The sequence below is a fragment of the Podarcis muralis genome, chromosome 7 (assembly GCF_964188315.1).
Source record: "Podarcis muralis chromosome 7, rPodMur119.hap1.1, whole genome shotgun sequence".
NCBI classification, from domain to species: Eukaryota; Metazoa; Chordata; class Lepidosauria; order Squamata; family Lacertidae; genus Podarcis; species Podarcis muralis.
This window is the reverse complement of record NC_135661.1, coordinates 90,057,584-90,073,599: the sequence shown is the minus strand read 5'-3', so window position 1 is coordinate 90,073,599 and position 16,016 is coordinate 90,057,584. Positions and strand designations below refer to the sequence as shown.

The window sequence follows — 16,016 nt, the reverse complement described above, 5'->3', positions numbered from 1 at the left end:
AGGGCGGGGTATAAATAAAGTTTATTATTATTATTATTATGAGGATGAAATTGCTTACAGAAAATGTGCTCTGCCCCAGCCCCAAGTTCAAGAGAAGCCAAAACCCGAGAAGACATGTCAGTTGAAGGGTATAAGAGCTTCTTCCTCTGTTCCAGGGTGGAAGATCCACACATGGATCCCCTTACCTGCTGAGACTGTGAACAGCTTTACATGCCTGCAAGATGCCTTGGTGACGTAAACGGTGGATAGGAAGGCTGCAAATCTGCCAAATAAATAAATAGCCTGCCTCCCCTCTCCACAACTCAGGCGAAAGACACACTTCCTTGAAGCAGGTACGAAACACCTGCTTGCCTGCATGTTCTCCTCCACCTCACCTCGTTCTCCTCCACCTCTTCTGCCTCACTGCTGCGCTCGCTCTCATCTTCAGAGAAGTTGCTGTCCTCGCTGTCAGACATTGCGGCAACACTTTTCTATCCTGAAGAAAAAGCATAAGCCTCTTAGACACCATAAGGGGCTTGCAAAATCCATTTTTTGTTGTCCACCAGTTAATCCCCACGCTACAGGAATAAAGATTAGCAGAACAAGAACATCTGCAAATAATAAGGATTCATCAGTGATGTGAGGAACAACTTCGGAACAAAAATAATGTACGTATCTCTGGACAAGACCACATCATATGCCTCAAAGAGCATTTGCATGATGAGAATGGAAAGACAAAAATCAGCATTATGCAGATGTCACATAACTCAAATTCTCCTTTACATCTGCAGCTGCGTCAGAAACTCAGATATAAGCTAGGTACCATATAGCTCCTTAAACCAAGGTCACAGTCACCAAAATGGAATGCCGAGTTGCCATTTTTGGGCAAGATGGCTCTAAAGACTTATTTTTCAAAGGACAGACTGTGACTGATTATCGGTTAAATATCTGGCTAGTTGACATGACATCACCTTGCCAACAAAGGTCCATATAGTTATGGTTTTAGCTATAGTTTTCCCAGTAGTGATGTATGGAAGCGAGAGCTGGACCATAAAGAAGGCTGATCGCTGAAGAATGGATGCTTTTGAATTCTGGTGCTGGAGGAGACTCTAGAGAGTCCCATGGACTGCAAGGAGATCAAACCTCTCCATTCTGAAGGAAAGCAGCCCTGAGTGCTCACTGGAAGGACAGATCCTGAAGCTGAGGCTCCAAGACTTTGGCCACCTCAGGAGAAGAGAAGACTCCCTGGAAAAGACCCTGATGCTGGGAAAGATGGAGGGCACAAGGAGAAGGGGACGACAGAGGACGAGATGGTGGGACAGTGTTCTCAAAGCTACCAGCATGAGTTTGACCAAACTGCGGGAGGCAGTGGAAGACAGGAGTGTTTGGCGTGCTCAGGTCCAGGGGGTCACGAAGAGGCGGACACGACTAAACAACAAGTTGAGATGACAACATTGAGCTAGCTTAAGAACTCTGAGAACTTAAAAGAAGAAAGGTCTGGGACAGTCCACATATATACTGGCTTATTCCTACCTCTTTTTCTTAATGGTGACACGGAACATTCATAACATAGGGATATTCTTCACAATTGTGAGCAGGTCAGTGGGGTGGGGTAAGTGACGGCAAGCTACAACAGTTAACTCTAATGTTGCTCACTGCTCCTGCTCAGGCTGCACAATTCATTCTGACTGCACAGATAACTGATAGAATTCTACAGGTTGTGGTATTAAGTGGGTGAAAAGAGGAAAGATCCAATGATCCCCAAGCACGCACCTCCAGATGGTGGGGATGTCAGCAACCATCCAGACGCCCAGACATCTTCACCTGGTCACAAGTGGCCGATAACCAGGTGCAAAATGCACCTGGCCAATTTTGAACACTGCTTAAGAATAAGCATGTACAGGGTCAGACAGCTAGCCAGTATTCTTCAGCTTCTTCAAAACTGGGGTGTCTTTATGGTGAATGTGTGCTTTAGGGAATGGGGGGGGTTGCCTGAGAACTGTATATTGTATTTATTTTTTGTGTTGATATCCCACGTTTGGGAACCGGGTGGCGCTGTGGGTTAAACCACAGAGCCTAGGACTTGCTGATCAGAAGGTCGGGGGTTCGAATCCCCAGGATGGGGTGAGCTCCCGTTGCTCGGTCCCAGCTCCTGCCCACCTGGCAGTTTGAAAGCACGTCAAAGTGCAAGTAGATAAATAGGTACCGCTCCGGCGGGAAGGTAAACGGCGTTTCCGTGCGCTGCTCTGGTTTGCCAGAAGCGGGTTAGTCATGCTGGCCACATGACCCGGAAGCTGCACGCCGGCTCCCTTGGCCAATAAAGCGAGATGAGCGCCGCAACCCCAGAGTCGGCCACGACTGGACCTAACGGTCAGGGGTCCCTTGACCTTTACTATCCCACCTTTTATTCTCCAAGGAGCTCAAGGCAGTTCTCCCTCCCTCTCATTTAATCTTCAATCTTCACAACAACGACTCTGAGCTGGGAGAGGTAGCAACTGCACTCCCCAGGTCACACCCACTGAGCTTCCCTGTGGCTGAGTGGGGTGGATTTAAACCCTGGTCTCTCCCTAAGTCCTGGTCCTCATTTAATCCCCACAACTCTGTAGGGCAGGCTGGGCTGGGAGACACGCACCTAGTGATACGTGGGTTCAGGGTGGTGGCGGCAGCAGGACTTGAACCAGGGTCTCTCCCAGGTCCTTATTTCTAGACCAGGGGTCAGCAAACCTTTTCAGCAGGGGGCTGATCCTCTGTCCCTCAGACCTTGTGGGGGGCCGGACTATATATATATATATTTTCTTGGGGGGGGGGGGAATGAACGAATTCCTGTGCCCCACAAATAACCCAGAGATGCATTTTAAATAAAAGGACACATTCTACTAATGTAAAAACACGCTGATTCCCGGACCGTCTGTGGGCCGGATTGAGAAGGCAACTGGGCCTTAGTTACTTTGCCTACCCATGTTCTAGACACCACACCATGCACCACTTTGAGCCCCTTAAGCAGGAAAATATGGGATATAAATCGAAACCAATGCTTAATTCTTTTAATGATTTCCCCCTTATGCTTTGGCTGTTCTTTTTTTCTCCTTTTTTTTTTAACCTGCACACCTTCTTGAGTCCTTGTCAGGGGAAAAGGCATAAATAAATATATGACACTGACACAGCTCAATCAGTACAGCATGGGACCGTTCATCTCATGGTTGTGGGTTTGAGCCCTGTGTTGGGCTAAGGATTACTGCATTGCATTGGGATTGGACTTGATGATCCCTATGGTCTCTTCCGACTCTATAATTCTGTGACATACAGTTCAGTGTTGGAAACTCCCATTGTTCCAGGCACATTTTGCAACAGATAATTTCATTAATGCAGTTTCTGAGCTCTGGGCACAGTACTGAACCTAAAGATTTCTGATTAAAATTGCAGAGTGGAAGGAAAGGAGAACTTTTTTTCTGCCTGCCCACTTCCAGCTACAAGACTGGAGAAGAGACCCTCTTCTTAAGGATATTGGGTGCGGGTGAAGGACTACACCATGTGGAAAATGAAAATATTTTAGCTGCAGTTCATCCATTTTCTGTTTTGAATTCTTGTTATAAAAAAAAGTGCGCCTAGACATTCTGTTGTTACACCCATTTAGGTGCCATTCAGCTCCTAGCTCTCATATCTCAGTTTCTAACACTGATATAACAACAACAACGGCGGAATAAAGGCAACAAAACAAAACAAGAAAGCCACCGAGAGCCATAAGAAAGGGACCATTCCCCTTCCAGGTACAAACCCATTATTATTATTGTTGCTGCTACTACTACATACTACTACTGATGGTTTTCCCAGTAGTGATGTATGGAAGTGAGAGCTGGGCCATAAAGAAGGCTGATCGCCGAAGAATGGATGCTTTTGAATTACGGCGCTGGAGGAGACTCTTGAGAGTCCCATGGACTGCAAGAAGATCCAACCTCTCCATTATGAAGGACATCAGCCCTGAGTGCTCACTGGAAGGACAGATCCTGAAGCTGAGGCTCCAAGACTTTGGCCACCTCATGAGAAGAGAAGACTCCCTGGAAAAGACCCTGATGATGGGAAAGATGGAGGGCACAAGGAGAAGGGGACGACGGAGGACGAGATGGTGGGACAGTGTTCTCGAAGCTACAAACATGAGTTTGACCAAACTGCGGGAGGCAGTGGAAGACAGGAGGGCCTGGCGTGCTCTGGTCCAGGGGGTCACAAAGAGTCGGACACGACTAAACGACTAAACAACAACAGCAGGGTTCATTCATTTCAGCTTTGAAATCTTGTTACTGTATTAATAAAAGAGTGCCTAGACATGCCGCTGTTGCACCCATAACCTCGGTTTAAGGTGCCATTTAGCTCCTAGCTCTCCTATCTCAGTTTCTAATACTGATATAACAACAACAACGGTGGAAAAAACAAAACAAGAAAGCCATCGAGACCCACAATAAAAGGGACTCTTCCTCTTCCAGGTACGACCCCATTACTATTAGTATTATTACTGCTCCTACAGTGGTACCTCAGGTTAAGTACTTAATTCGTTCTGGAGGTCCGTACTTAACCTGAAACTGTTCTTAACCTGAAGCACCACTTTAGCTAATGGGGCCACGCAATTTCTGTTCTCATCCTGAAGCAAAGTTCTTAACCTGAAGCACTATTTCAGGTCTGTAACCTGAAGCGTATGTAACCCGAGGTACCACTGTACTACTAAAATTTGTATGCCCCCGACAATCTCTGGGTGGTTCACAACCTTTTTAAAAAAACCAACAACCCACAAGCAGAAACACAACATTGCGCGTCACGGGGTTGGGCTAGATGACCTCTGGGGGTGCCCCCTCCCACCCCACCCCCTCCGACCATTCTGCGAATCCGCATGAGGGAAACCACCACGGAACAGGCCGAGAACACACCCACACCCACACCCTCCCCCGGCAACCGCGCTTCGGGGCCCCGGTGTGTGGAGACGGGCCCGGGAAGCCAGGCCTCCTCCCTCAGGGCGAGCGAGCGAGCGAGGCCTCCTCCGCCCCCCGCCAGACCCGGGCCTTGCCAAGCCCTGAGGGAGGCGGCAGGCGGGCCTCGTCCCCTCCCTCCTCCTCCTCCTCCTCTCCTCCCTCACCGCGCTGCTCCGGAGGCCTCCCGCTTCCCGCCGCTCCTGCCGCCGCCGCCGCCTCAGGGCCTTTCCGGGGGGGAGATAAACCGGCGCGGGCGGCGGAGGAGAACCGGAAAAACAAAAACAAAACCGCGTCGAGCGTGTGCGCGCGCACGCGTACAAGGTAGGTGTGCGTGTGGAGAGAGGAAATCTCGCGAGAAGACGCGCACAAGGTGTGTGGGGGCGTGGAGAGAGGGAGATCTCGCGAGAAGACGCGCCATGGAGGAAATTGGGATTGGGCCGCCCGGATCACGTGCTGGCGGAGGAAGGGAACAGTGACGTGTTACGCGGCTGGCGGCGGCGGCGACGCGGAGGAGGGTGGGGGGGGAAATGGCGCCGCGTCACGTGTTCGCGCCCCGGCCAATTACGGCTGGTCCGCCTTCGAAGCTGCTGCTGCGGCAGCGCCGCTTCCTCTCTGGTCTGGGGCAAAACTGGAAGGGGATTGGCCGGCGGGGTGTGTGACGTCGGAGTTGGGGAAGGCCAATGGCAGTGCTGGGAAGTGGGTGAAAGGTGGTTGGGAGAGCGCAGGGGATCCCCAAAGGGGCAGGCCGGGCCGGTCTACTCGGAAGTAAGCCCTATGGCGGTGGATGGGGCTTACTCCCCAGTAGCTGCGCGCGGGATTGCGGGCCTGCCAAGGCCTCTCAGCCCATTCATTGCCCCAGAGGGCGCCCTGCTGAAAATCAATTGGGCTTACTCGTGAGTAAATGACGTGCCTGGTGGGATCAGGCCGCAGGAACCATCCGTTTCATTCATTTGACTATTTTCCATTTAATATTATTCATTCACATCATCTTTATCCATTATACCGGCTTGGTCCTTTAATAATAATAATAATAATAAATAATAATAATAATAATAATAATAATAATAATAATAATAATAATAATAATAATAATTTATTATTTATACCCCGCCCACCTGGCTGAGTTTCCCCAGCTGCTCTGGGCGGCCTCCAACCGAATATTAAAAACATAATACAGCATTAAATGTTAAAAACTTCCCTAAAGAGGGCTGCCTTCAGGTGTCTTTTAAAGATAAGATAGCTGCTTATTTCCTTCACATCTGCTAGGAGGGCGTTCCACAGGGCAGGCACCATCACCGAGAAGGGAGAAGGCCCTCGGAGCTGGACCTCAGTGTCCGGGCAGAACGATGGGGGTGGAGACGCTCCTTCATGTCTACTGGGCCTTTGAGGCCGTTTAGGGCTTTCAAGGTCAGCACCAACACTTTGAATTGTGCTTGGAAACGTACTGGGAGCCAGTGTAGGTCTTTCAGGACTGGTGCTAAGTGGTCTCGGCGGCCGCTCCCAGTCACCAGTCTAGCTGCCGCATTCTGGATTAGTTGCAGTTTCCGGGTCACCTTCAAAGGTAGCCCCACGTAGAGCGCATTGCAGTAGTCCAGGCGGGAGATATCTAGAGAGCATGCACCCCTCTGCCGATTCACATCATCTTTATACTATACCGGCTTGGGTCTTAGAGCCTATCCACTTCCTTCCCTTCCGCCTCATGGCTTTCAAAATTAACCTTTATATCATTGCAATTTATACTTTTTCCAATTCGAATTGCACTCATTGCAGAATATTCCAAAAATAATAATGATAATATAATAAATTTTATTTATATCCTGCCCTCCCCAGCCAAAGCCGGGCTCAGGGCGGCTAACAACAATAAAACAGTACAAAAGCACAGCATAAACAACACTCTAAAATCATTCATTATAAAATTAATTAATTCAAGCCACTGGCAACCATTGGGCCAGAGCTCCGTGAAGATTGCCGAGGGAGGGAGTCAGGCTGTGCCCTGGCCAAAGGCCTGGTGGAACAGCTCTGTCTTGCAGGCCCTGCGGAAAGATGTCAAGTCCCGCAGGGACTTTATGTAAATAAAGATAGAAAATTTCTCATTACAGTTCTTCAGACAACCCTGCTAGTGATGTTAATTGCTTACAATGATCTTTCAGATATTTACTGAATTTACTCCAGTCGTTTTTGGAATACTTGATCTTGCTGGTTTTGGATTTTTCCCGCCAGTTCCGCCAGTTCTGCAAAGCCCATCATCTTCACCTGCCTCTCTTCTTTCATTGGTGCTTCTTCTTGTTTCCATTTTTGGGCCAAAAGAATTCTTGCCGCAGTTGTTGCAGACATGAACAGTCTTTTATCTTCCCTTGGTATCTCTTTGCCCACTATACACAATAGAAAGGTTTCTGGCTTTTTAACAAAAGTATTTTTAAACACTTTATTTAACTCATTAGGTGGCGTTGTGGGTGAAACTGCAGAGTCTAGGACTTGCCGATCAGAAGGTCGGTTGTTCGAATCCCCGCGACAGGGTGAGCTCCCGTTGCTCGGTCCCTGCTCCTGCCAACCTAGCAGTTCGAAAGCACGTCAAAAGTGCAAGTAGATAAATAGGTACCGCTCTGGCGGGAAGGTAAACGGCGTTTCCGTGCGCTGCTCTGGCTTGCCAGAGGCGGCTTAGTCATGCTGGCCACATAACCCGGAAGCTGTACGCCGGCTCCCTAGGCCTGAACAAAAGTGTGCCTGCCTTTATATAGACATTTTAAATTCCCTCCCTGGAGTCCAAGACCACCCCCCCAGACACATCATACCTATATCACAGAAAAGGCAGTCTACAGCAGAAATCTGAGTGCATTGTTTCTCTCCTGCTGTTGTTTATATCTCCTGTCTGGCAGGTTACCTGTTAATGCTTACTTGATTGGATACCCTGGGGAGCCTGGGCAGTCTTTTGTAATGATAAATACTTAGTTCCTGAGCCAGGTCACAAGCTCACCCTGTTCACACACAGACATACCCTTAAGACAGGATTTGTGAAGGGAAAGGCAATGGGGAGGCTTTTCCGTTTTCCTTTGACCTTGCAGAAATAACATTTGGTCAGTCTGGGACTCAAAAATGGTTTCAGGTCAGTTTTCCTGTGCTGATCTATGTATGTGCTTGGTTGGTACATTTATGAACATTTATTATACATCTAAGACCTTAAAATTCTTACCAGAATACGTATATGATGTTCATAAACGTACCAGCAAACACATACAATATGTAAACCACATGTCTGAAACCCGCAAAAAAGTCCTGAAACCATTTTCTCTCTCCCAAAATCACCTCAAATATTTCTCTGCAAGGTCGAAGGCAATGGGAAATCTCCCCATTGTCTCTCACAAATCCTGTCTTAAGGGCACATTTAAGATATGAACAGGGAGTGAGCCTGGGACCTGGATTCAGGAATTGAGTACCGTATTTTTCGCTCCGTAAGACGCACCAGACCACAAGACGCACCTAGTTTTTGGAGGAGGAAAACAAGAAAAAAAATATTCTGAATCTCAGAAGCCAGAACAGCAAGAGGGATCGCTGCGCAGTGAAAGCAGCAATCCCTCTTGCTGTTCTGGCTTCTGGGATAGCTGCGCAGCCTGCATTCGCTCCATAAGACGCACACACATTTCCCCTTCCTTTTTAGGAGGGGAAAAGTGAGTCTTATAGAGCAAAAAATATGATAGTTATCATAACAAGAGAGTGGCCCGGATGCCCAGGTAATCCAATTAGGTAACCTGGAAGACAGGAAGAATCAAGACATCAAGATTTCCGCCCCTTCTCTGATGTATTAAGGGGGTGGTCTTGGGCCACACCCCTTCTGTGATGTATTTATGATGTTTCTGGGGGTGGTCTTGGACTCCAGGGCGGGCAGTTTAAAACTCCTGTGGGAACCTGTTGCTCAACAACAAAGATCGTGGTCTACTGACCACTGTTTTGCTCCAAATCACTTGGCTGGAACTTCCTTCTTTTACTGACCTCATGGACCCACGGGGGACTTGCACCCCGATGAGTTGGGCTCTTGGGTAGCCTCTCCCTCCAGAATTTATCCTTATCAATTTTGTATTGAAAGCCACCTAATTAGATTTTAATTCGATCCTGACTTGTTTTTCGGAGGTAATTTAATTATTGTTCGATTTTATATTAATGTTATATATTTGATGTTAGCCGCCCTGAGCTTGGTTTTGGCCGGGGAGGGCGGGATACAAATAAAAATTATTATTATTATTATTATTGGAACATGACAAAGGAAGAAAAGACATGTATCAATTTGAAAACGATCATGATCCATGCAGGTAAGATGAGATAAGAAAACAACAGTTTTGATACTGCCTTTTTTGCCAAAGGAGCTCAAATCCTATCCTCACAATGACCCTGTAAGGTAGTTCAGGTTGAGAGGAAAAGAGTGGCGTAAGGTGCAGGGATATCGTTCCAGGTATCCCTGGTCTTCTTCCCACACACTAACCGCTACTCCACTCTGCCTTTCTCGGTGGTGTTTTGCACCAGCTCTTTCCTCCCTGTATATTCTCTGGTCTTTCGTTATTGCCTCCCCTGCTGTCAAAATTTAGACTGCGAGCTCTTGGGGCAAGGGCCGACTGTCCTTGTTTTATGTGTGTTGTTCTGTTTATACATCACTTACACTACATAAATCTCCCAGTATCTGCTGAGGGGATGGATAGCTAGAATCCAAGAAATGGCTGTCTCAGTGATGACAATCTTTTCCCGGCCCAGTGGGCCATATTTCATCTGGAGAAACAAACAAAGAAAACCGTAGAGAGGCAGGAAAATAGAAATTGCCCTTAGGAATAGAGATTTCTCCAGGGGATACAGTTCTGAACAGCACAACGGCCCTGGCTGTGTTGCTTCGCTGATGAGGGAGAGATGGGGAAGAGGAGATGCAGATGGCAACGTCTTGTTTTGTGAACCTTAAAAATCGCACTCTCTGGGGGACGTCCCCATTCCGGCTGTAGATTTTCTCAGGGGAAGGACCTGCCAGATGGGATTTGTCCACTCTGGAGAATTCAGCTCTGGAGGGAATCTACACGAAGGGGAACTCCTGAAAGGAGAAGCAGAGCAAGATGCAGCTGTTTTTAACGAGGAACATCTGGCAGATCTGTTTACTCAGCAATGGAGAAAAAGGGCAATGCCCCATTCTCAGTCAATTCTGTGGAATTTTGAAGTCATAAACAGGGTCAGGTCATCCAAGATCATGAAGTACAGTGGTACCTCGGGTTACAGACACTTCAGGTTACAGACTCCGCTAACCCAGAAATAGTACCTCGGGTTAAGAACTTTGCTTCAGAATGAGAACAGAAATCGTGCTCTGGCAGCAGGAGGCCCCATTAGCTAAAGTGGTGCTTCAGGTTAAGAACAGTTTCAGGTTAAGAACGGACCTCCAGAACGAATTAAGTTCTTAACCTGAGGTACCAGTGTACATGCTTGGTATTCCACCAGCTGCTTAGTTGCATAGCGTTTTAGGTCTTTGCTTAGTTTCCTGTTTTTGCCAGCTCTGTGCCATGATCTCAAGGCAGCTCAGAACTGGTGCAGAATGGCAAACGTGGTGCAGAATTCAGATTCTGTAAAACCTAGTGTTTCCCCAGATGACCTGTTTATTCATCCTTATTTGCTTGCACAAAACTTATGCAGGCAGCAGACTATGTCTGGTATTAAGCTGTGGGTTAAACCACAGAGCCTAGGGCTTGCCGTTCAGAAGGTCGGCGGTTCAAATCCCCACGACGGGGTGAGCTCCTGTTTCTCGGTCCCTGCTCCCGCCAACCTAGCAGTTTGAAAGCACGTCCAAGTGCAAGTAGATAAATAGGTACCACTCCGGTGGGAAGGTAAGCGGCGTTTCCGTGCGCTGCTCTGGTTCACCAGAAGCGGCTTAGTCATGCTGGCCACATGACCCGGAAGCTGTACGCTGGCTCCCTCAGCCAATAAAGCGAGATGAGCGCCGCAACCCCAGAGTCAGCCATGACTGGACCTAATGGTCAGGGGTCCCTTTACCTTTACCTTTGCAGAGTGGCAACACAATGAAGATCATTTGTCCTGATTCACCTATGGCCTCTTCCTCCACACCTAGTGGAGAGCCAACCCTCTCTCTAGATTCTGCCACTGTGTTCCTTCCCCCGGGAGGCAGTCACACCCTAGAAGGGGGAAATAGCCATCTCTTTGAGCCTCTGTTCCCCAGTCTTAGCCCCCATAGCTCCATGTCATCCTCCTCTTCCCCCTTCCTGTCCGTCTTATGTAAACCATTGCGCACTTGAAGATTTTAATGCTGTTTAATGTTTTATTAGGGATGCGGGTGGCGCTATGGGTAAAAGCCTCAGCGCCTAGGGCTTGCCGATCGAAAGGTCGGCGGTTCGAATCCCCACGGCGGGGTGCGCTCCCGTTGCTTGGTCCCAGCGCCTGCCAACCTAGCAGTTCGAAAGCACTCCCGGGTGCAAGTAGATAAATAGGGACCGCTTACTGGCGGGAAGGTAAATGGCGTTCCGTGTGCTGCGCTGGCTCGCCAGATGCAGCTTTGTCACGCTGGCCACGTGACCCGGAATGTGTCTCCGGACAGCGCTGGCCCCCGGCCTATAGAGTGAGATGGGCGCACAACCCTAGAGACTGTCAAGACTGGCCCGTATGGGCAGGGGTACCTTTACCTTTACCTTTAATGTTTTATTGGTTAATTTTATTGCGTGCATCTGATTTAACTGATTAACATGCACTGGGGTTGCATCCTGAGGTACTGCTGTATTGCTGTTTCATCCAATGCCTAAGCCACTACTACTCACATGCTGTAACCAATAAAAGTTGTGGCCTAATTTTGCCCATTACCCTAAAATAATGTGTCTTTGTGTCTTATCATACTCTTATGCGGGTGGCGGGTCCTCGACTCTCAACAGGAGGCTGGACTAGGTGGCCCGTGGCCTGATCCTGCAGCCTCTTACGTTACTGGAAAGCTGCCCTTTGCATTTGTGTCCCCCCCCCCCAAGCAGCAAGTCCTCAAAGGGTGTCGGGAGCTGGGTGGCCAGCTCCTTAATTTGCACCGCTGACAGAAGGCTGCTTAACTGATGTAAATAAAGCCACCCCACCCTCAGGTCATGGAGCTTAATGTGATTCTGTTCTTCATTACTGTAAGTAATAAAAATCTTTCTGCCTCCACTCATTTTCATGCAAACAACTTGGGGGAAAACATCCCCTACCATTTTTCAAATTTATTGTATGGCGCCGGATGCCTACAGCGTGAGTTATTCTTCCTTCCTCTCTCTCCAGAGTGTTTGTTGACAGGAATTAATATTCCTGCCTTTTTAAGTTTGGGAAGCTGGACCGGCCACTGCAAAAGGGCTAGTTTTTAAAAGCCAATTGGTCGGTAGCAAAGGATGAGCTAGAAGGACGTGAGAGGCCAAACTGTGGCTTGAGCCAAGAAAGACTGAAAAGCCACAAGATTGGTAAGAATCAGAGGACATCCAGGTCGGCCGCGGACAAATGGCGGATGACAGAGACTCATCCTGAGTGCCTTTGAGGCCTCAGAGAGAGCATCCATCGACACTGCTGGACGCTTCGGAATCCGAACTTTTCCTTTTGGGCTTTTTGGAGAAGGCGCTTTGCCCATGCTCCCTTCCTGCCACCTCACAGCTATTGGGCCGCTCAGGACAAGCGGTCTCCATTGTCCTGGAAGTCCTCTGCCTTTTTTCTTGTTTGGCATACAGTGGCGCTGTGGGTTAAACCACAGAGCCCAGGACTTGCCGATCAGAAGGTCGGCGGTTCGAATCCCTGCGATGGGATGAGCTCCCGTTGCTCGGTCCCAGCTCCTGCCAACCTAGCAGTTTGAAAGCACATTGAAAGCAAGTAGATAAATAGGTACCGCTCCGGCGGGAAGGTAAACGGCGTTTCCGTGCTCTGCTCTGGTTCACCAGAAGCGGCTTAGTCATGCTGGCCACACGACCCGGAAGCTGTACACCGGCCACGACTGGACCTAACGGTCAGGGGTCCCTTTACGCTTTACTTTAAGGTTGGTAGTGCAATAGCTTTGTAAAGAAGCATTTTGGGTTCCCTGCAAATGTCCCGGTCCTCAAACACTCTGCATTTCAATCGGGAGAAAGCCGCACTCGCAGAGCTCAGGCGATGCTGGATTTCGGCATCAGTGTCGGCCCTTGTGGAAAGGTAGGAGAAGTGATTGACACTTCCCAACGTTACACCACTGAGTTGGATTTGTGCTGCTGCAGAGGGGTTATTTTGTGTTCATTGGTGCAGCACTTTGGTTTTTTGGATGTTGAGCTTTTGCAAGATGTACACATGTACACACACACCATGTTTGTGAAAAACAACATGCAAGAATATATTAAGGGAAACTGCTTGCAAAAATGTGCACGTTAGTCAAAAACAGTATACAAAAATGTGTTTTGTAAAATCCTGAATAACTTTGAAGTCGATTTAAATTTTGTTTTTTAATCACCAATTGCTGTGAAAATGCGAAGAACTGAATTTTAGTTAGAAACAATGAGAATTTGAGGGAGTTGAAACAGACAAACGTTTCCGTCCCCCCTCAAGGGCTATGCCCAAGTCAGTGGGCATTTGAAAACTCACCAATTCTCGTGGTTTGATGGCCAAGCCCTCCTGCCTTCTCAGCTGCAACAAGTGAAGCCCCTTCAGGCTGACATCGTCGGAGCTCCTTCGAGATTCTCCGGGGAAAGGAACACCTAATTTTCATGAAGACACCACAATAACAATGAGATGGGTAATTCACAGGGAACCCTGGCTTGGGTTATGGGACTGGTCTGCGTCAGGATATGCTTGCTCGGGTAGTCCTAAGTGGGCAGCAAGGACATTGATCTCACCATACCTGGATGTAGAGGTGATGCTCCGCTTTGCGAAGGCAAACCTCGCACCAGATGTGCAACCATAGCTGTCAACCGTCCCTTATTTGGCGGGAAAGTCCCTTATCCCAGCGCCGTGTCCCGCTGCTGTCCCTTATTGATGATGTCCCTTAAATTTCCCGGGTTTCAAAGGAAGCAGCTCCTCTCCCTCCCTCCTTGCCGGCCAGGGAGGAGGGAGGCTCCAACTGTGTTGCTTGGCTGCGTTGCTCACCCAATAAGGAGTCTAAGAACGACTGGGGGGTGGAGCTTGCATGCCTTGTGCCGATCAAATCGGCCCGTTGCCTGGGGAATCGCCTTTGCTCAGCGCTTCCCAGCGGAGAGGTGACGGTGGTTTCCCTTGCTGCATCCCCTTTGCCGGGTTGCTGCGCTGTGGGAACCACAAAGCTTGAGGCTTCCTTTGGCTGCTGGCTGGGCTTTCTGCCTTTGGCTCGGAGGGGCTCAGAAGTTGAACATACCTGTGCTCTGAAAATCCCTTATTTTGGCTGCTGATCCCTTATTTTCGAGGCTGCTGGTCCCTTATTTTCAAATCTGTAAGTTGACAGCTATGCGTGCAATAGTATGTCAAGGAGCGTTACGCCTGTTTTCCCTGACCTTTTGCCTTCTTGGCTAGAAAACAGGCTTCCCCCCCTGACCTTTTGTCCTCTCACAATTTGTTTGTTAGACATATTGCTTGGCTGGAGCATGACGGGGGACGCAGACGTCATCAAGTATCGGGGGGGGGGTTGAGGGAAACACCTGCTGACACGTGTATTTGCTAACACTGGAAATGTGCTTAGATGGAAATACGTTAAGTTCAGGGTGGTTTCACTACTGTTTCCAATTGTTGATTTCTGCTAATAAAAGGAGCTTCTGCAGAGCTAGCCGGCAGCTTGCTTGGAATATGTTTGCTAGAGCCAGTGTGGTATAGTGGTTAAGAACGGTAGTCTCGTAATCTGGGGAACCGGGGTCCGCGTCTCCGCTCCTCCACATGCAGCTGCTGGGTGACCTTGGGCCAGTCACACTTTTCTGAAGTCTCTCAGCCTCACTCACCTCACAGAGTGTTTGTTGTGGGGGAGGAAGGGAAAGGAGAATGTGAGCCGCTTTGAGACTCCTGAAGGGGAGTGAAAGGCGGGATATCAAATCCAAACTCCTCTTCTTCTAGCTTGCTTCCGCACAGCTCACCTGCATTACCAACACCTGTCTCATGTCCATCACTTCACCTGGATACAAACATTGGTCCCCACCCTGTTTATGCTTCTCTAAGTGTTTTTTTTAAATCTGTCCTGAATCTTCCAACATTCAACTTCGTTGGATTTCCACGAGTTCGTGGAAAGTGCTCTCATTTAATCCCCAGAACATCTCTTTGAGATCGGTGAGATTGAGAAGCAGCAACTGGTCCCCACCCGCTGAGCTTCATGGCTGGGTGGGGATTTGAACCCGGGTCTCCCAGGTCCTAGTCCAGCTCTCTAACCACTATGCCACACTGGCTCTTTCAAGTAGCCTGGTACCAACTAGACCTGGTATAAGGGAGCTCCCCATGTTCCTATATTAACAACAGATAAAGTGAGGGATGGGATACTTACTAGCTGTTGCCAGGAAGATCGGGATCCGCTGGGGCAAGGAAGAGATGCATGTCCTTCTGCTTACATTTGTGTAGGTGGAAGGCTAACCATTCTTCCAGCTCTGCTTTGGCTCTTGCAACTTGGAGAGACAACGGAGATCAGCTGCCAAAACACCAGGAGCATTTTCATCCGAAATTTGCAACTTGTACCATTACTGGTGTGTCCGGTCCAGAATGTCCACTCACCAGGACAGCGACAGCTGCCACCTCACGGGTACTGCCTGTATCGGTCATCCACAAGACCTTCTCCACAACACAACGGAAGTTGTGTCTCATGCCCCAATGCAACAGGGTAGCCCAGGGTCTCTGAGGGCACCGACCATTTAAGAGATGTCCTCCAATAAAATCGTTGTGTTGGAAGGGACTCAAGGACCATCGAGTGCAACCCCCCACAATGCTGGAATTTCAGCTGAAGCATCCCTGACAGATGGTCACCCAACCGCTGCTTATGTGCTGGGCCCAGGGGTAATCTGAGAACTGCAGTCCAGGTCCGGTCCAGAATCCATAGGTTCCGCTAGGAGTCAGTCCGACAGGGTCAAGGCAGGAAACCAAGCAAGGACAGGTACAGGATCTCAGGCAGGTTCTAGCATACAGCAATGTTGCTCC

At 48.9% G+C, this 16,016-nt stretch overlaps 1 protein-coding gene and 1 long non-coding RNA gene across 3 annotated transcripts in view; both read right to left on the bottom strand.

Moving 5' to 3' along the window:
- SUPT5H (SPT5 homolog, DSIF elongation factor subunit) overlaps positions 1-5,255 on the bottom strand; it is a 33,320-nt gene extending 28,065 nt beyond the window's left edge. For both annotated transcript variants that reach the window (XM_028741846.2, XM_028741847.2), the window contains exons 1-2: positions 5,102-5,255; positions 375-475 (exon numbers count right to left, since the gene is read on the bottom strand). In XM_028741846.2, the coding sequence (XP_028597679.2) occupies positions 375-455 (81 nt within the window). In that variant the 5' untranslated portion in view covers positions 456-475; positions 5,102-5,255. The remainder of the gene's footprint in view (positions 1-374; positions 476-5,101) is intronic.
- Positions 5,256-8,636: 3,381 nt separating this feature from the next.
- LOC114603018 (uncharacterized) lies at positions 8,637-15,872 on the bottom strand. The gene is made up of 3 exons (XR_013393791.1): positions 15,373-15,872; positions 13,521-13,633; positions 8,637-10,002 (listed from the first exon to the last, which is right to left on the bottom strand). It is a non-coding gene; the product is annotated as an uncharacterized LOC114603018 (long non-coding RNA).
- Positions 15,873-16,016: the final 144 nt, after the last annotated feature.